This window comes from Mustela lutreola, chromosome 15 (genome assembly GCF_030435805.1).
Source record: "Mustela lutreola isolate mMusLut2 chromosome 15, mMusLut2.pri, whole genome shotgun sequence".
Taxonomy (NCBI): Eukaryota; Metazoa; Chordata; class Mammalia; order Carnivora; family Mustelidae; genus Mustela; species Mustela lutreola.
In genome coordinates this window covers 14,214,523-14,235,444 of record NC_081304.1, presented here as the reverse complement: position 1 = coordinate 14,235,444, position 20,922 = coordinate 14,214,523, and the positions used below count along the sequence as shown (strand labels likewise).

At 44.7% G+C, this 20,922-nt stretch overlaps 1 protein-coding gene across 3 annotated transcripts; it reads left to right on the top strand.

Annotated features, from left to right (window-relative positions):
- The first annotated feature begins 1,551 nt into the window (after window positions 1-1,551).
- MILR1 (mast cell immunoglobulin like receptor 1) lies at window positions 1,552-16,795 on the top strand. 3 transcript variants are annotated; one of them, XR_009348070.1, is made up of 10 exons: window positions 1,552-1,659; window positions 1,755-1,796; window positions 4,380-4,655; window positions 10,039-10,326; window positions 11,969-12,079; window positions 14,072-14,161; window positions 14,714-14,770; window positions 14,898-14,966; window positions 15,840-16,053; window positions 16,140-16,795. XR_009348070.1 is itself a non-coding variant. In XM_059149232.1 (9 exons), the coding sequence occupies exons 1-9, from the start codon at window positions 1,560-1,562 to the stop codon at window positions 15,890-15,892; spliced, it is 1,086 nt and encodes a 361-aa protein (XP_059005215.1). In that variant the 5' UTR covers window positions 1,552-1,559; the 3' UTR covers window positions 15,893-16,795. The 3 variants fall into 3 exon arrangements, 2 of the variants coding, with proteins under 2 accessions (XP_059005215.1, XP_059005216.1); XM_059149232.1 differs by having other exon boundaries at window positions 15,840-16,795; XM_059149233.1 differs by lacking the exon at window positions 14,898-14,966 and having other exon boundaries at window positions 15,840-16,795.
- The last annotated feature ends 4,127 nt before the right edge of the window (window positions 16,796-20,922 follow it).

Here is a 20,922-nt window from a genome sequence, read left to right as displayed (position 1 = left end):
TTTAGTAAATGTGACAGGTCCATGGATAAACTTTTCTTTTTTCCATTTGAGACTTCACTCTTGATTTATTCTGTAACCCTAGACAGATTACTTTCCTTTCCTGGGGCCCCACTAACGCACTCCTAGCAACCAGTGTTTGCTAACAGCTGTAAGTAGCACTTCCTCTGGTTTCCTCAGCTGTCTTTGTGTCCAAGCTGTGGTCTGTAAGTTTCCCGACCCAGCTGAGTTTCACATGGAGAAAATGCCCCCGACACATCAGCTTCTCTGAAAGTATCACCCCTTTCCCGGTTCCTCCTGGTCATGAAGGTTCCCAGGAATTAGCCCCACCACCCACACCCCCAACCCCAGGCCAGGCAAGGATGCATGAGATATTGATGGGAAACTGTCAAAACAGCAATGTCTGTAAAAACTTCTGCAAAAACCCTTGGGCAAAAATTCTGACATGAAGGATCATCCCACCAGAGATTAAACTTGTGAGGTTCTTTCCCTCCCTCTCTTTAGTGAGAGAAATGACCATCAGTATCCCTAAATGGAAAATCACTGTCAGGCACTGAGGGTCATGTTTTTTTGAAGAGTAGCTGCTGAAGGAGTAACTTTTACTGTCAGAAGGGAATAAAGGCCTTCCAGGCACTGAGAGGTAACTCATGTTGGCTTGCAGATGGTGGTGGCCAGGCAGCAGACCCTGGCTTTGCTCGGTCCCCTGGGAATGGCCAGGTGTGGGACCTGGAATGACTGACCACCACAGGATGGGACCTGGGGAGCCCAAGCAAGGAGCACCTAGAGTGACTAAACACAGGAGTTTGGGCAGTGTCCCAGAAGAATGTGTACTGGCTTCCCCATAGAGAGGGCACTTGTCCACAGGAAAGTACCAGACCTATAGGGCAGGCCCGATAGTGGTAACAGAAATCACTACCAAAGGCGCCCGGCCAGGTCACAGCTCCATCCAGTTGGAAAGCCCCTCAACACTTGCCACTCCCCAACTCAGACTGGTGACACTGGAATATGGGGTTTTACTCCTGAGTCCAGTTCACAGAGCCAGGAGAATTTTAGATCAAATCGAAGGGAGTCACAAGCCCCTCTGGGTTGTAAGGTAGAGACTGTGAGACTTCTGGCCCTTCTAATTCAGAGGCCCGGGTTTTATCCCTAGAAAGTCTGGAGCAGGGCCTGGGGAATTAGCATGTAGCACAATGAGGCATTACTGATGCTTCTTTTATGTGTATCTACCCCAGACAGAATATTTGCTTCCCAAGACTAAACCAAACCTCCATCAAATCCTTTTGTGGTAGGCTGAATCCAGAGAGAGAGAGAGAGAGACCAGGTGGGTTTTTGCAAAGACAAAATCATAATCATCTTTTCCCTTTTCCATCCCATTGTCCAACTTCCCAGGCAGCCAGAGTTAGGGTGACCTGACACATCACTCTCTTTGTACAAGAACTCATCGGGGGAAACACACAGTCACACCCATCAGTCCTATTCTCTCGAGCTCGCCCCTAGCAACTCCAATTTCTCTAACTTGGTCAAAAAAAGGAGGAAGTCCCTGAATGACTCAGAGTTCCCATATGAGCAACACGTCTTCTTTGCCCTCCTTTCTGATTTCTTCTGAGAGAATGTGGAGACATCTGAACAAACTGTTCTTTTGGGGCATTTTTTCTTTGACATGTAAGGCTCATTCGCCATCCTGAAGCTTGCAGAGTCTCCAAGCCAAAACATGACGTGGAAAAAGGGTTTTCTCACATTCCTTTTCTCTCTTTCAGTACGAAAAGCTTCCCTGGATTGTGACACCAGAAGAACAAACAGTAAGTTTCATTTACTTCCTTCTCTCTTTTACCAAAGCCTTTTGCACCGACACGCTGCGGATGGTCAGCTTTCAGCGCCTCCGTTCAGGATCAAGTCTTTCTATGCCTTTAGAGGAGCGACCAAAGAGTTAAGTCTTTGGTTTACAGTTTATAAAGTCTACAGTTTTAAGATGAAGCCATGTGAGGCCAAGACTTGAAGCCTCGTTCCTGAGACTTAGAGAAAAAATATTGAGATTCTTTGTACAATGAAAATTTTTTTAAAGATTTATTTATTTTAGAGAGAAAGTATATATGAACAGGGAGCGGGGCAGGAAGAGAGGGAGAGACACCCTGCCCCGCTGAGTGCAGAGCCAGCCGCCAGGCTCCATTCCAGGACCCCAAGATCCTGACCTGAGCTTAACTGACTGAGCCATTCAGGTGTTCCTGTTGCCTTTTATTTATTTATTTTTTTAATGTAGAAAATCATTTACATAACGATTATAAAACAATTTAAGCAACAAAATAAAAATATATATTGAGAGGTAGTTTATTATCATAGAGCTAGACCTGCTAGGGTCATGGTCCTAACCCTGGTTCTTCTGTTTACCAGCAGGCAGCTTGGGTACATGAAGAAATACCACTTAGTCTCTTGACACTTAATCTCTTTCCTCTGTAATGTAATAAAAGCACCTACAGGGGTGGGGGACTTATGAGGACTCAGTGAGACAAACCATGTCCCTCAGCAGAGCGCCTGGCGTATCCTGTGGTGAACTGTCAATAAATGCTAGGCCAGGTTATTTGGGGAGGGAAAAATGCCTTTTCTATGAAGTCCGAAGTACAATTTTTTAAAAAGATTTTATTTATTTATTTGACAGACAGAGATCACAAGGAGGCAGAGAGGCAGGCAGAAAGAGAGGTGGGTGGGGGGGCGGGTGGGGGGGAGCGGGCCCCCTGCTGAGCGGAGAGCCCGATGCGGGGCTCGATCCCAGGACCCTGGGATCATGACCTGAGCCGAAGGCAGAGGCTTTAACCCACTGAGCCACCCAGGCTCCCCGAAGTCCAATTTATCCAGTTAACCGACCCAGCCTAAGCCCATAAACAGACATAAGATCATCTAAACTTTTTCACAGAGGAAAAGCACTTGTCAGTTTTTGTTTGACCCAAATACCAGGATATAATGAAGGATCTCTACCACTGTTACTCTATGGAATAGGAAAATGCTGTTATGCCCTCCAGTTCTCTTCCACTTCCATGAGCTATCATCAGCCGTTCTCTAGTCGGTTCTAGAGTAAACAAACTCTTCCATAACTTGTCCTTTTTTTTTTTTTTTAAGATAACAGTAATCACAGACATCCTTGTAAGCAGTAGATACAGACTCTGTTCCCTTTTTATAACAACTGCATGGTGTTTCCTAATACAGCTCAGCCGTGGTTCACGTAACCATCCCCTTTACTGACTGTTCCATTTTTTTCTTTGTAATGTAAACAACGCTACTAGAAATGTCCTTGCAGGAAACACTTTCGGATGCATGAAAGGTTGAGAGCATCTCTAGAGGATAAAATCCTAGACGGCATCTGGGTGTCTCAGTCGGTTAAGTGCCTGCCTTCAGCTCAGGTCCTGATCCCAGGGTCCTGGGATGGAGCCCTGAATCGGGCTCCCTGCTTGGCAAGAAGTCTACTTCTCTGTCTTCCACTCCCCCTGCTTGTGTCCCCTCTCTCGCTGTATCTCTTTTTGTCAAATAAATAAAATCTTTAAAAATAAACAAATAAATAGAAGACAGAAGAAACATATCAACTAACTACAGTGGGCCATTTTGTATCCAAAAACAACAGCAACAGAAAGCTAGGGAAATTTGAACACTAATTAGATGTTTGATGACATTTTATTTTATTTTTAAAGATTTCATTTATTTATATGAGAGAGAGAGAGAGAGCAGTGCAGGGGGAGCAGCAGAGGGAGAGGGAGAAGCAGACTCCCTGCACATCAGGGAGCTCAATGTGGAGCTTGATCCCAAGACCCCAGGATCATGACCTGAACTGAAGGCAGATGCTTCACTGACTGAGCCACCCAGGTGCCCCGTTTGATGACATTTTAAAAACATTAATTTTCAGGTGTGATAATGGTACTGTTATGTTAACCAAAAAAGCCTCATCTTTTAGAGATACAAGCCATCAATCACTATCTCTAAGTCAGCATAGCCAGTGTTAAGAGTGCACTTCACTAAATTGTACATCTGAAACTAACATTACACTGTGTGTCAATTAACTTGAAATTAATTTGAAATAGGGGGAAAAAAAATCAGAATGTCCCTTCAAGCTCTCAGGGGCAGAAGAGGTGGCAAACATCAGAGAGCTTGTCAAGGCCCCCCGTGCATCACTGGAAGGAGCTTCTGTAGGTGTGGACGCTTCCTCATACTCAGGTTGACCTGGCTATGCAGCAAGTAAGTTTTCCAGGAACCAGTGTCTCTACAACCTTGACCCACAAGCAGTGGCCAGATTACCATTCAGTTATTCCTAACCACTAGACCACCAGGGAGCGTCAGCCACCATTCAGTTATTAAGGGACATTCACAAAGGCTTTTTCTTGTGTTACTCTGTTTTCCAGAATTCCATTCTCCAAGTTTGGACTCGGAAACGAAAGTGGTCACGAGGGGTCAAAATGTATCCCTCACCTGTTCCAACCAGAACGAGTCACTACAGATCACCTATTTTTTGTTTCGGCGTGAAAAACACCTGAGAACCCATACTGGAAAAGGTGAACCCATGATTTTTAACCTGAGCATCTCAGAAGCCCATGAGCTGGGCCCTTACAAATGCAAAGCCCAAGTTTCTAACTGTTCAATGGTCAAATACAGTCGTGAGTTCAACTTCACATTTGTGGGTAAGTACAGCACTTGTTCCTGGGGGGTCCCTGTGATTTGTGGGACTCTTTCCTCTCCTACAGTGGGTTCTCTGCTCCCCTGCAAATACTCACTCAGGAGCCTGAAGAGGATGTCACTGAGATCTTTATTCTCTCTCTCTCTTTTTTTTTTTTAATTTTTAAAGATTTTATTTATTTATTTGACAGAGATCACAAGTAGACAGAGAGGCAGGCAGAGAGAGAGGTGGGTGGGCAGGGGGTGGGGAGGGCAGGCCCCCTGCTGAGCAGAGAGCCCGATTTAGGGCTCCATCCCAGGACCCTGGGATCATGACCTGAGCCGAAGGCAGAGGCTTTAACCCACTGAGCCACCCAGGCGCCCTGAGTTCTTTATTCTTAATAAGTCCATTTTACTTTCTCCTCTAAAGACTTTTCAAAAAATGATTAATAGAAGATTTATTTAAATAATAATACATAGAGTCATCATTGCCAGACTTAATATGAAATATTAAATGTCCATTCCAATTTTCCTTCCTGGATAAGTTCCCCCCCCCCTCTCTCTGTCAGGTTTAAAAACATAATACCAGAAGAAGAGGGGCCTGATTTCAAACAGAGCTCCAACCAGTGAGGTCCTGGGAGGGGGTTTGAAATTGAGATAGATATTTGCTGATCATGCTTAGGTCTAACAAATCAAGGCAGGATGCTCGTGGAGCCCCCTGTGGCCGGGGTTGTTGACTGAACAAAGTACTCCTGTTTAAGGAGAAAGGATCATGACCAACAGCTCAGCTTGTGCCTTCCCGGCTTCCAGAGATAAGTCGTATTCAGCTGGGTGCAGGGTAGCAGGTAGAGGGGCCAAACACAGTGGCTGGCACTTGAGGAACAACATCTCGGCAGCCCCGCATTCCTCTTCCAAAGACTTCTCTCTCCATTTCCGGTAAGAGTAGCCTGATTGCCTTAGACAAAAAGTTTTGCACGAACCATTTGGGAAATTGTTGAGATCTTTTCTAGATCCTTTACTCTAGGATTCCCATCATGTAGGCGAAAATTACTTTTTCCTCTGGAGATTCAAGGAGTCTTAGAATCAGTAGTGGACACTGCGGCAAGGGTCTTCAAAGTGCCAGAACTTTCCCACCTTCTCCCTTCTGCAGGGACCACCTACCAGGTGCCCCGTCAACCAGCACTCATCTTGCCTAACCACATCTTATTACGGCTATATTTTTCTCTCCCATCTTCCCACCCTAAACTTCTCACAACCTAGCATGAATGGTCTCGTTTTTAAAGGCGACCTTGATAGTGGATTCCTAGGAGAGGAAGAGAGGGTTTCCAGCTAATATGTGTGCACTGTACCTGGAGGCTTTTAAACACAGAAACTCTGACTTAACTGATCAAATCTTTGACTGATCCCTAGGTCTGTGTTCTCTAGCATAGTAGCCACTACCCACATGGGGTGATTTACATTTAAATCCAAATTAATTAAAATTAAATGAAATAAAAACTTCAGTTCCTTAGTCTTAGTAGTCACATTTCAAGTATTCAATAGCCACAGCCGGCCAGTAGCTGCTGTTTTAGACAATGTCGACATAGAATATTTCCATCATTACAGAAAGTTCTATTGGGCACCACTGCTCTAGCTCAATGGTTCTTAGCTTTTTAGGTTATAACCATCTTAACCATCATTGATAGGGGAACCTAGGTGGCTCAGTTAGTTAAGCGCCTGCGTTTGGCTCAGGTCATAATCCCAGGGTCCCGGGATCGAGCCCCATGTCAGACTCCCTGCTCCACGGGGAGCCTGCTTCTCCCTCTGCTCCCTGCTTGTGCTCACTCTCTCGATCTCTCAAATAAATAAATAAAATCTTTAAAAAAGATCAGTGATAGTCGGGGTGCCTGCGTGGGGCTCAGTCATTTAAGTGTCCGACTATCCCCCAGCTGATAATATTCTCTGATGGTCAGTGTAGGCTGCCCCGGGCTGGACGGGGCAGCATGGTATTGCAGAAAGAGCAATGCGGTGAGCACTGGGGGACCTGTGTACCACGAGCTCCCTATGCAACCTGAGACCTTCCCTTTGGCCACACCTTTGATATATCTCCAGTCCTCAATCCTTCAAATATGAGTTGAGAAGATAAGCAGTACAATCCTAACATTGGCTTTAACTCTGGGTGAGAGTCGCAGTCTACTGTGGGCAGAATGGGGTGAAGAGAGAAGGCGCTCATTGGCAGGGAAAGCATCTGAATGCCCTTCAAATCACTGAGGTTCAATGTGAGAAAGGATGGCAAGACCCATCACTGGTGTAGGTTTCCTCTGTTTGAATAAGAGGGGCCTGCACTCCTGCAAGGAATAGGCTTTGTTGTAGATGACGGATGAACTCAATGGCTAAAGCCATTAATTAATGATTAAAAAACCCCAAGTCTTCATTTGCTGAGCTTCTGTCCCACAGAGGTGTATAAAATCTCCCCACATCCTGCCTTCCAAGTAGATGCACACGTTTCCTGCAACTTGTTACAGCAGCTACCCTGTCCTGTGGAACGGTTTTGACAGATTATAAAACTGTTTCCTCTTCTCTTAGAACAGATTAGTAGGTATCTACCGAGTGCTTAGCCTGTACAAGTAATTATGTTGGGCGTTGCTGGATTTTCAGTGATGCCTAAGACATGTTCTTGTCCCCAGCCCAGCAGGGATTCAAATTCATTGATCGCTGGTTCACTCATCAAATATTAATGACATCCCAAATGGGCCAAGTCCGGGCTCTACATTTGTTTCTGCCCTGGCAGACCTTACAGTCTAGTCGGGGAGGAACAAAACCCAAGTACCCAGACAAATTAATAATCACAAACTTTGTTGATTGTTATGAAGGAAAAACAAATTGGCACAGTGAAGGACAGAAGAAGCAGGCGATGGTGGGGCATTCTGCTTAGGGTAGTTAGGGAAAGCTTTTCAAAGGGGATGACATTTAAGTAGAGCCCTGAAGAATGAGAAGGAATTAGCTACGTGAGGAGACAGGGAAAGAGGGTCACTAGTCAAGGGTCAATAGCCTGTGTGAGGGCTCCAACTTGGGAAGTTGGAGTTGGGCTCCAACTTCCCAACTTGGCTGGTTGGGAAGGACCTAACAGGAGGCTGGTATGGCTGAAGGTCAGATTAGGGGACTGTGTTCCCAAATGAGACTGGAGAGGGAAGGGGCCAAGTTAGGCTGGGCCTATGACCCAATCATCCTCTTCAAAGTTATTCCATTCTAGATGAGGTGGGGCAAGAGTAAAAGTTGGGGATGGTTGGGAGGTTTTTGCAGTCATCTAAGAGACAATGGTGAGGATGGACAGAGGTGGGTGGATTCAAGATATATTTTGGAGGAAGAAAGAGCAGGACTTGTTAGATGATCAGATTTGGATTCAAAGTTCATGAAGGTGAGGAAGGAATCAAGAATGATTTCCAGATATCTAATGTGATCAGCTGATGAGGAATGGTGCATATATTGAGATGGGGAAAATTGGAGGAATAGGGAGCTGGGGAAAATGGAAACTTGTTTAACAGATATAAAGTTTTGGGTATGCCAGATGTGTAAGTTCTCCAGATGTTGCATTACAACATTGTGCTTACAGTTAATAATACTGTATTGAGCACTTAAAATTTTAAGAAAACAGATCTCATGTTAACTCTTCTTACCCTGATAAAATAAGTGAATGGTTGGGTAGATGGCTGGATGGATGAATGAAAATATAAATAAAAACATTTCTTGAACAATGGCGTTTTAGTATATGTTTATCTACCTATTGGTTATTCAATTATTAGTAGAGTAGCTAGTGTTCAGTTTCAAACAGGTTCTATTTGAGGGGACCATGAGACATCCTGGTGGATCATATAATGAGGATGGGAGGCAGAAGAGGAAGCGCATCAGTTTGGAGGATTTAGGAAAGGTCTTACGGGAAAGGTGGCAGCTGAATGAGTCTTAAAAGGGATCTTTGACATTTATGAAAATATAGCTGGTTTAGTGACAAGTAGGTACTCCCTTACTCTGATCACTGTGATGCTGTGATGCCCTTTACCAGTCTTTATACAGACTCTCAGGGAAGTGTACATTTTCCCAATCACTTGAGATACCAATCCTTGGTCTTGTTTGGATCATCCCATCTGAGAGAGGAATCTGTGCTCTCTGCCTCCTCGTGAATGTTTCACCTGCCCCTTCCCGAAAATTACAGGGTAGAGTTCCATTGGAAGAATGTCCTGTTGGTGCTATTCCCCAGGTTACTTTCCGAGACGATTATTATTCCCAAAGTCGTTCTTGGAGGCCACTGTTCCGGGTGCTGCTCTGTGAAGGATGTTTCCCCAAGGATTCCTGCTCAGGGGTGGGAGGGTGGAGTAAGGAGACTCTTAACTATTTTCTATGATTGTACTCACACTTTGATCCCTGTATTTCACTGTTTCTGTTTAAACTGATACTGTTTAAAGAAAAAATCTGCTGGGGAGTTGGTCCAAGCCAACTGGATCCACTGTTTAGGAGTTGAGGGACCCTGGGCAAGCTTCTTAACCTCTCTGAATCACAGTTTGCTCTTCTGTGGAATGGGCATGAAACTATCTTCCTTGTAGTACTATTGTGTAGTACTATTGTGTAGTACTATTGTGTAGTGCTATTGTGAAATGAGGTAATATGAATAGAAAGCCTGGCACATGAGGGATACTCAACAATTTTCCTTCCTTTCCTGTAATTCTGCTTTATTAATGAATCAGTTCTTTTTTATTTGAGAGTGAGTGAGTGAAAGGGTGAGGATGGGGGGGGGGGAGGGAGTAGGGGGGGCAGAGGGAGAGGGAGAAGCAGTCTCTCCACTGAGCAGAAAGCCCACAAAGGGCTCAGTCCCAGGACCCCGGGATCAGGACCTGAGCGGAAGACAGATGCATAACCAACTGAGCCACTCAGGCCCCCTGACAGAATCTAGCAGACCCACGTACTTCCTGTTGAAAAATTCCCTTGAATCTATTTATCAGGGTTACTTCCTGTTTGTGGGAGGAAGTAGAAGATAATTGTATAGCTGAATTCTATAAATAAAAATATAGTTAGAAAAGATGATATTTTTAGATTTCTTTGATTAAAAAAAAACCCACAGTAGTCTTATAAAGATTAGGAATAAAATCACCTCCGAACTTTACACTTTGAACTAGATCTTTGATAAAATTATACTCAATTATACTCACCCTCCACCCTCTGGCATTCTCAGCACCCGGCTTGTGCCGCACTGAGTGGAGCTAACCACACACCATCGGTCTTTCTTAATAGGCTGCCAGCTTCTTGATGTCTCAAGACAGGTCTCATTCATCTTTGTGTCCACGGTTGGGAACAGAGTAGGGGTTTGATCTATGTTTGTGGACTGAGTGAGTGAATCCAATCTGCTTATCACATTAACACAAACATTCATTTTTCTAGACCCAGTGATCACACCAGTGTTGAACATTCGTGTCGTTAACACAGAAACAGACCAACATTTAATACTGCGTTGTATCTCATTCAATGGCTCTTTGCCCATCAGTTATACTTTCTTTGAGAAAGATGTTGCCATATCACCACCTATATCCAAGCATGTAAGAGAGCCTGCTGAATTCAACATAACCAAGAACAATGCTGGAGAAAGGGAAGAATATAAGTGCAAAGCTAAAAACGAGTTGCCTGACCACGAAAGATACAGTCAACCAGTCTCCATCAATCCTGCACCAGGTAAGGGCTACTTGAGCTTTTACCACAGGCTTTGGATTTGCTTCCAGGAACTACAGCTTCTCCTCTGCCCACCTACTTCCCACGTTGGCCATCTGCATCCAAATGCCTTTCCTTTGGGAGGTTCCACACAAACCCTGATGGGGTTTCTTTCTGCCAATAAAAGGAAGAAGACAAGCCTAGAAGCTAAGTCAGGAAGCGACCTTGTAGGGAGACTTCCTAACTTGACCCTTGTTCCTGCCTTGATCTTCCACTGCCCAGTTCTAAGCAATCACATCAGAATCTGCATCTCAGAGCTGCTGGGTTTTGATTCTCCCTTGCTTTTCCATTGACCTCTAACACCTGCGCCCACCTGCTTGGCTGTTAACTGCCCTCTGTCAAAGGTTGGTGAGTGTAGACCTCCAGGACCCCCCTGGGGGTGAGAGGGGCTCCTGTCCTGATGCTGTTTTGGAGGGCACTGTTCTAGTGCTTGGGGACTATGCATCTTTCCATTGGCTGAGGAGTTCAGGGGGAAACATGAGAATGTCCCCACCTGGAGCCTATATCCCCACTTTCCTAAACCATATCCTGGGCACCTGGACCCAAATTCCCTACCCAATCAGGTCAGAACCCACCTTCCAGGGCCTACACAAATCTCATTCTCGGCTCATCCTCCCAAGGCTGTCCCACAGAAAGGAACTGAGCATCCCCGGCCCCGAATGAAGGGGGCTGTTTGTGGAGGCATGGACAACGTTTGTACACGCAGGCTGGAGGGTCTGTGTGCACACAAGACCCCTTAGGGTGCGGGTCAGAGCCTGAGTGGAAAGGTGGGTAGGGCTGGGGCTGGGACTGGGGCTGGCTTTCTCCATGCTGCCATGTTCTGGTGCAGAACTCTAAGGAGTTTGAGAATTCGAGATTCAAACCTGCCTTTCCAGGTCTTTACGAAAGGACACTCGTTGAGGTAAGAGAAGGATAGAATGAAAAAGAGGTTAGCTAAGGCAGTAAAGCATGCTGGGCTGTGAACACCTCACCCAGCCTCATCCTCAGAACAGAGCCCACACCCCGGTGGTCAGTAAGTTCTAACAAATGAGGCAGCCTGTAGGGCTCAGGCCCCAGAATCAGGCTTTTGCCTACAGTCACAGCCCTTCCATTTACTAGCTGTGTGACCACAGGAAAGTCATTTAAGCCCTCTGAGCCTTACTTGACTCATTTGTAAAGTGGGAGTGATAACAATGAGATAAATAAGGCAATGCATGCAAAGGGCTTAACACAGTGTCTGGGGTGTGGTTAATAATGAATGGTAGCTGTTTAGGGGACATAAATCATGCCATTGTGACTAAGGGCTTTGCCCAATAAATGACCAGGCTCTTCTGAGCCTTATGATCCTAACAATGCTGCCAGGAATCCATCTGTTAAATGCTATCCTGTTTTTCTCTTCCTTGTATGACCCCGTGTGGAAGATGTGCTTGGTCGTGACTTCCAGAACTTCACTAACAACTTAACTCTCAAGAGTGGCAGGTGTCCATCGCAGTCTGGGGACTGGGGTGCACCGTACCTTAGTTAGCTTGGGAGACAGTGGTGACTGCCTTTTCCAGAACATTCCAACAGTTCAATGTCATTGGAAAAGAAAGCTGGGTGGTGACCAGTGAATGCTGTCTTCTTCCAGGTGGAGACAGCTGTCCTTTCTGCCTGCAGGTACTGCTTCCAGGGTTATTGCTGGTGCTAATTGTAATCATCTCAATTCTGGCATTTCGGATACTACCAAAGTACAAAGCAAGTAAGTTCTTTAGCTTTGTTTGCTATGGGAGTTGGGTACAGAAAGCAAAAGAGAAGGTGAAGAAGAGGAAGGGAAAGGGAAATACAAAATGGGAGATGAGGGAAACGAAAAGAGAAGGAAAAGATGCAAAAGGCGAAGGTAAATGAAGCCAACTTCCTGCATGGCTTATGAAAGGACACTCGTATTGCCGCTCATCTGGCAATACGCTCTTGGCTGGCTTCCACCTTTTGGCTACAGCAAATACTGCTGTCACGAACATGCATGCACAGATCTTCATAATTTTCTAACAACCTAGGCTCGTTCTCATTTCTCTAGTGAAACCCTTCTTGTTTTGATGGCTTGGAGGTATGTGACCTGTGCGGTCACACAAGGCCCCCGCACTGAGAAGAGCTCTACCCTGGGTTTTGTGCTCTGTTGTCACTGTCTTCCAAATCTGTACTTTTTTTTTTTTTTTTTTTACTCTCTTTAAAATTATTTTTTAATTTGTAAAATACACATACCAATATAATTCGCCCTCTTGACCCCTGTCACGTATACAGCTCGATGACATTGGGTGTAGCGTTGCTGTGCAACTGCCATCACCACCCACGCACGGACCTTTTCTTATCTTGCAAAACTGAAACTCCTCCCCCATCAGTCCCGCCACCCCCTAGCCCCTGCCAACCTCTACTCTTCCTTCTGTCTCTATGAATTTGGCTACTCGGGGGACCTTAATGATGGACTCCTACGGTATCTCCCCTTCTGTGACTGGCTCATCTCCCTCAGCAGAATGTCCTCGAGATTCATCCACGTTGGGCATGTGTCAGAATCTCCTCCATTTCTAGAGCTGAAGGGTCTTCTGCTACAGACAGACCCATAGATACATATGCGGATATACACTAAGTTTATCCGCTCATCTGGCAATACGCCCTTGGCTGGCTTCCACCTTTTGGCTACAGCAAATACTGCTGTCACAAACATGGGTGCACAGATCTTCATAATTTTCTAACAAGAGGCCCTAAATCTTCGCTGTGCACCCGGCCCTGCAAACGAGGTGGTGGGTGCTGAGTGCCAGCTCCGTAAAGGCTAAAGCCTTGCCTTATACTTGTCAGTGTGCTGGCTGGCTCTGTCCCTCCAAGGAAGCTCAGTCAAGGAAGGCCAACAAGAGCGCCACTGCCCTCTGCCTACCCTCAGGGCTGCATCAGGCCTTACTTAGCCACTGCTCTTCGCTCTTCAACTCTTAAGATCACCTCTACTTAAGATTTCAAAATGGCCTTTTCACTTGGCATGCAAGTGTAGAGGAATATCAAGATATGCGTACACAACAGTGTGTCTCAGCACCAGCCTCCTTCACGTGCCTGAGCCTCAGCATTCTGACCTGTAGAATGGGCAGATACTGTCATAGCTAGGGAGAGAACAAGGGATACTCTTGAACTTCCTGTGCTTCCCCTGGGGCCTCCTCTAAAGAGTTATCATTCAGAGAAGTCAGGAACTCAGTTGACACAAGACTGGAAAAGAGATGTCAAAATGTATATATCTTACACATTTAAAAAAAAAAAAAAAAAAAAAAAAAAACCTGTCTTCCCTCCCTACAAAAAGTCTTGTAAAAGTAGAATTAGTATTCTTGATTACTGGCCAGGGCTGAATAGAACTCAGCTGGGTAATTTACTGTCCTTTGCAGATATTACAAAGCTTTTTACAGACTGTTCTTTTCAGTGAAGGAAAGAAAATATGTCTCTGGCCACCTCAAGTGTAATCTGATAAATAAAGGATGTTCCTCCCAGACCCAGAAAAATAAATTAGAAGGGCTTCTGGTTTGGAGAAGTGGGTGCTATGGATTCCTTGCTGAGTCCATGGTTTTCCTTCAATGGACAACAGGCAGGCCATCCGAGCAGGGCACTCTTTGTTTCAGAACTTTGGGGGGGGATTCTGCTCCTTGGCAGAGGAAATGAGAAAAAAGCGGTTGAATCGGTTTAATTTAATGAGTCTACATAAACGATTCCATTTATGTAGGAAAAGCTATGAGAGATAAGACACCTGGAGACTATAGAAATACGGCCACGGAAGTTGGAATATATGCAAATATCTGTGAAAATCAAGCAGGTAAGAGAACTTGGTTGTGTATTTTGATTGGTATGGTTGGTTGGTGTCAGGTTTTTGTCTATTTATTTATTTTTTAAGGTTGTACAGACACATGGGTAAGAAAGAAGAAAAGGAAGAAAAGGAATCAGAATACAATGTCTTCCTCCCACACCTGATATCCAGTCCCATGTTACAGGGGCAACAACCAGCTTTTTAAAATCCTGGCACAGATCGTCTGTGTGGAGACTAGCATCTGCACAAAGGGTAGCAGGTCACAGATACGCCATTCTACAACTTGATTTTTTTTTTTTACTTAACAACATATCTTGGAGATTTTTAATGTCCATTGAAATGATCATGCTGTGTTCCAGAGCCTCTTAGTATGCCCTCTTAAGGCAGGCATCATTCGCTCCTTTACGGTAAACAGACTTAGGGCCTAGATAACAATGAGAACAAACCCAGCCAATATTGACTAAGGGCCGGCCCTGTTCCCAGCATGGCGCCAAGCAATTTACCTGTCCTGTCCTAGGCAAACACCACTAACTCCCAGTTTATGTTGTTCCCATTTTACAGGTAAGGAATCTGTGCCAGGCTTGGAACCAAGGCAGTGTGTCCCCACAGCCCAAGATGGTAAGTGTGCTCTGTGAAGTCCAGAGGCTGCATACCAGAGGGAGGGGGACTGGCTAAACCACTGCCCTCAAGTGATCAGAGATTCAGATTATGGGCCCAGTAATTCTGTTGCTTGTCGTCTGCCTAGGAACCCAACACTCCCAGGAGATAAAATATGCTACCCCTGTGTTCCAGAAGGGGGCACCAGGAGTTCATGGTGAGCCACACTTTGGGATAAAAGGACCCTATCAAAATGAGACCAAGGTCCCTGTAAGGCCACCCTACTCTGGGGCTTTGGAAGCCTAAGGATGGGGTAGATGGAAACAACATGCCCTCCCCAGGGAGCCAAGAACAACCAACACCACAGCTCCTAACAAATCTCACCAGGAGATGGCGGGGGCGGGGGGGGGGGGTGGTAGGATGTGACACTGAGACTATTGTATTAAAAAAGTCCAGAGAGGAGGAAGCAGAGGTACTTCGAAACCATTTTTGAGAATAAATTATTAGGGCGCCTGGGTGCCCCAGTTACAGTTAAGCGTCTGCCTTTGGCTCAGGTCATGATCCCAGAGTCTTGGAATCAAGTCCTGCATTGGGCTCCCTGTTCAGCAGGGAGTCTGCTTCTTCATCCCCCTCAGCCTCTCCCCACTGATCATGCTCTCTCTTGCTTGCTCTAATAAATAAAAATCTTTTTAAAAAATGATCTTTCGGGGCGCCTGGGTGGCTCAGTGGGTTAAGCCTCTACCTTCGGCTCGGGTCATGATCCCAGGGGCCTGGGATCGAGTCCCGTATAGGGCTCTCTGCTCAGCAGGGAGCCTGCTTCTCCTCATCTCTCTCTCTGTCTGTCTCTCTGCCTATTTGTGATCTCTCTCTCTGTCAAATAAATAAATAAAATCTTTTAAAAAAATGATCTTTCAAAAAAAAAAGAATAAATTATTCTTATATAGTCTACGAAAAAAAAAAAGTTAATACGTGGTTTTTTCAGACTACCCAGCTACTAAAATGAGGTTTTTTTGGAGGGGGGGTTGGTTTTTAGAGTTTCTATGGATATATATCCAAATTTTACTGAATTATTTTCTCTTTTACATTTCAGAAGCCCGTAATGATTGTAAAACTGGATATATCTATTCTGAACTCATCTTCTGAAATTTAAAGATACAAGCTACATCTCAGAGTAATTTCCTTTTTATAAAGCTGATTTACATGAAGAAAATGCAAATGTGATCAATACGTAAAAATATCTCCCTGGCGACCTAAAGTGAATTACTGTTTTTCATGATTGAACACTATTCCTTTGGCCTATTTGGGTACGTTCAATCTTGTCATCAGACAAGTTTTCTCAGGTGGGATCCTGACTGGTGACAGTTTTTTAAAATGCTTCTGCCATTTTTAGGCATGGACCAAAGGTTCAGAAGAAAAAAAAACGTCTAAAGTCTAAAACAAAAAGTGGTGACCTTGAAAATGTGTCTGAAGAAAAGAGTCCCTGTGGTTACTGTGAGGAGAAAGCAAGATTATTCACCAAGTACCCATTTATTATCTACTGTTGTTTCAATTTGCTCTCAGATTCTGGAAGCCTGCAAAAATATTTATATTGATTTTCATGGATGTTCTCAATCCTCAAGATTTAGCCAATGTCAGAGGTGTGCCTTTATGTGCTGCATTTCCCATCAGTGTTCTGTAGAGAGAATACTGTTCTGTGGGAGATAGGAAAATGGATTGCTTGGACTGTCTTAACAAATCACCATAAATTGGTGGCTTAAGACAACATAGATCTATTTTCTCATAGTTCTGGAGGCCAGAAATCCAAAATCAAGATGTCAGCAGAGCTGTGCTCCCTCTGAAGACTGTAGGGGAGAATCCTTGCTTGTCTCTTTCAGTTTCTTTCCTGGTGTTCTTTGGTTTGTGGCAAGATCTCTCTAGTTTCTGCCTCTGTCTTCATATGGCCTTCTCTTCCTTTGCCTTTCTCATATAAGGACATTGATCATTGGATTTAGGACCCCCCAGGATGACCTCATCTCAAGATCCTGAATTATATCTACAAAGACCCTTTTTTTTGTTGTTGTTCTTTTTTTTTAAGATTTTATTTATTTGAGAGAGAGAGAGCAGGAAGAAGTAGAGGAAGAGGGAGAGGGACAAGAAGACTCCATGCTGAGCATGGAGCCTGACACAGGGCTTGATTCCAGCACCCCAAGATTGACCTGAGCGCAAACCATGAGTCAGATGCCCAACCGACTGAGCCACCCAGTACGTCTTCTATCTTTATTTCTTCCTCTTTCTTTCTTTCTTTCTTTCTTTCTTTCTTTCTTTCTTTCTTTCTTTCTTTCTATTTATGAGAGAGAGAGAGAGCATGTGAGCGAGCTGGGGGAGGAGCAGAGGGAGAGAGAGAGAGTCCTCAAGCAGCCTACCCACTGAATACAGAGCCTGACACAGGGCTCGATCCCAGGACCTTGAGATCATGACCTGAGCTGAAATCAAGAGTCAGCCATTTAATCAACTGAGCCACCTAGGTGCCCTGTGAAGACCATTTTTTTTTTTTTTTTTTTTTTAAATAAGGTGATGCTCAGGTTGCAGGAGTTAGGATGTGGACGAATCCTTTTGAGGAGCCATCATTCAGACCACTACAGGGGTGGGTCAAGATGATATCTGGTTTAAATCTCTCATCCTAGGTGTTATTAGTAAAGCCCAATAAAGCCAAGAGGCATTTGTAGGGTTCTAGACAAACAAAACAACTTGACCAAAATTTTTCTGCTCTGTTCTTCTTCTGGGGGCTGTTTGAATCCCAGCCTTAATTGTTCCCAACAGTGGGCCTCTGGCTAGAAAAATCGTAACTACCAGTTATTAGACACTAACTCTCTAGCATCCTACAAGGGTGATATTACTGGTTTGCTCTTGCAGGTAAGGAAACAGACTCAGATGGGGTAAGTCATTTCACAAGGTCACTCCTAGTTTAGCAGTGGTTGAACTGGGAATTAAATCCTAGCAAAGATCAGCAGAAGCAGTGGTCATTGGGAATGCCTCTCCGAGGTGGGAACGGATGCTGTGCACACAAGTCCAGATTAATCTGAGGATTTTGTTGCCCTAAAGCAGCATTCATGAGCATAATTTCTGCCCTTTCTATGTTGACACTTTTATTTGGGGAGAAATCAGTGCGACATAGAGGCTAAGAGAGTAAGTGTTCCAGAGTCAGACAGACTGAGCATAATTCAGGCTCAGTTGTGTCTTAACTGTGTGACTCTGGATAAGTTACGGGTTTCAGTTTTATTCACTTGGGGGGACAGAGAAAGGGAGGGGACAAATAAGACCCACATTATGGAGCTGCCATGAGAATTAACTCAGGTAATGCATGTAAAGGGCTTGGAACAGGGCCAGCCAGACCTATAACTCAAAAAAAAAAAGTTAACTATTTGAGGTATGATGCTTACTCGGAGTCCTACTAATTGGCTGCTCCCCTTAGAAATCTTTAAGTCTTTGAGGCCTTAAACTTGGTAACTCGGTCACCATTGGTTGCTGTTCTGTCGTGGGCTCCTTCCAGAAACAGAGCCTGAGACAAGGACTCGGATACAGTCCTATGGCAGGTGACCTCAGACAGTATGAGTGAGGAAGCAGGACAGAGAAACAGAGGAAGAAAAGTCAACACTGGGGTGTGGGGAGGGGCTAGCAAGCTCCAGACCATAAAGGTAATTGGATTTGATCCAGTTAAGATCTTCTGAAGTTTTGAAGTCCGGATTGCCTCTGGGTTTCACAGCATGCCCTGAATCAATAGTCTCTCATTTTCTCCTTGCAAAGCTTTTAAAGCAGTTAGTAGAAGCCAACCAACAACACAATCCATATAATTACCACTGCCCGTGCCTTTCAAGCACTGCATAGCCTAGTGCTCACTTTCTACGTCTGCCTCCTTCCCCACTGCAGAGGAAGGTCTGAATGACTGTACAGTAATTGTGAAGCTATGGGGTGTAAGGATTATCACCACCCTCCTTACCAACCCCTTACAACATCACCTGTTGCTATCCGTCCAAGGAGTAATTTCATTTCGCAGGGCTGCTTTCTAGGGCCTTCTGACACCCTGTCTTTTCCTGGACTGGCCCTGAAAGCAGAGCCTGAGATAAGGATTCTAATTTATCTGGGACGTGACCCAAAGGAACAAACATTAAGGGACCGGAGAAAAAGTGAGTACCAGCGTGTACTGTTGAGTTGGGCACTTCTATGGGCAACTGGGGCTTGATTCCACTGGAACCTTCTGAGGAACAAGAAAAAGTCCCTCAGAACTGTCTGCTTGAGGACCTATCAGTTGGCTTCCCTCCCTGATTGGCTGAGGGTTGTCCGAGGAGGTGATGCCTCCCCCACTTCGAGGCTGTGCATGTGGACATTCCAAGGGGGCTTCCACTGGCATCTCACCCAGGGCGCTGCAAAGCACCAGGGCAGAAAACGGGGGCACGTGTCGTTCACTTGAAGCAAGACACTGTCGACACAAAGTGAATGGAGTCTCAGTGGCAGCTAGAATCAGAGGTGAGGCCCAGGGGATGTGACGTTAAGATATAGGAGTGATGGGTACGCCATCTCCCAAGAATTCCTGTCACAATAAGCGCCACATGTGGCACACGTACCAGGGCACAGGTGCTGTGAAGGGCTTTGTCTGCTAAGGATCAAGCAGTCCTCACGACTCCCTCCTGACCCAGCTGCGACTTCCTGCGGCTTCTCTCTCTACCTGATCCCCCCCGCACAGATGTTCAGGCTTTCAGACTGAATTGTTCAGGAAGAGAAGAGGAAAAGGAAAGGGAAAAGGTTTCATTTCAATAGCTACATTTTTGTCATGTCTATTTCAGCTTCACTTTGGGTCTTTTTTAAATCCATAGATTCTTGACATTTTTTTGTTGTTGTGAAATAGAGCACACATTATAAGAAAATGCATTAAAATAGACGTGTACAGGTTGGTAAGTTACACCGAGTGAACACTGCCATAGCCCAGACGCCCTCTGCATGCCCCTCCCCACTCACAAACTGCACCTCCCTGCCTTCACTACTCATTTAGGGGAATCAATTCTTTGCTTCTCTTTACAGTTTCACCGCCAAGTATGCATTCCTGAACACCGTCTTTAGTTTTGCCTGGTTTTGAATTTCATATAAATGGAATCATATAGCATTTATTCTTGTGTCGGGTTTCTTTTGCTCAACATTATATTTGCGAGATTTATCCTTGTTGGCACATGTAGTTGTAATTACATCTTCTATTACTAAAGAGTATTCCACTGTTTGAATATACCGTAATTTATCCGTTCTACAACTCATAGACATTGGGACTGTAGAAAGTTGAGGGCTATTACAGTTATGCTGCTATGACCACTCTTATGCTATGAACATGTCTGCTGCTTCCCAAGTGCATGCAATTATGCTGAAAATGTGTAGGGATACAAGGACAGGGTCGTGGGGTTGATCCCCACACTAAGGAGACATGCCATAATATTGTCCCAAGTGGTCCTAGCCCCTCTTCATTCCCTTGAGCAGTGAGTTTCCAGCCTCCTACATTCTCTCTCCACACTGGCACTGTCATTTTAATGTGACCATTCTTGTGGGCATATCGGGATATCTCATTGTGATTTCAGTTTGCACTTCCCTGAGACTAATTAAGGTTGAACACATTTTCCTACATTTATAGATCATTTGGATTTCTTTTTTAATGAAATACCTGTTTGAGGTGCTCTGCCTGTTTTTCTAGGAGGTGTTTTGACTTTTTATTTATTAGGAGTTGTTCTCGTACTCTGATACTTAATTTTTTACTGTCTTAATGTTGCCTTCTGATGAAAACTAGTTTTAATTTTAAGAACTTAATTTGTCTACCTCTTCCTTTCTGGTGTTTTTTTTTTTGGGTGTATGTGTGTCCAGGTGAAGAAATATTTCCTCAACCTAAGGTCACATAAGTATTATCCTATATTACTATCTACCAAAGATTTTTCTCTTTTACTTTTGTATTTTGGTTTACAATCACCCAGAATCATTTGTGTGTGTGGTATGAAATGAGCATCCTATCTCTCCCCACTCCCATGCATGAACACCACCAACTCTAGCACTCTCTACTGAAAAGCTGTTCTTTCCCCCACTAAACTGCTATATCATCTTTGTTACAAATAAATGTCCATATACATGTGGGTTTCCTTCTGGGCTTTAGATTCTGTTTCATT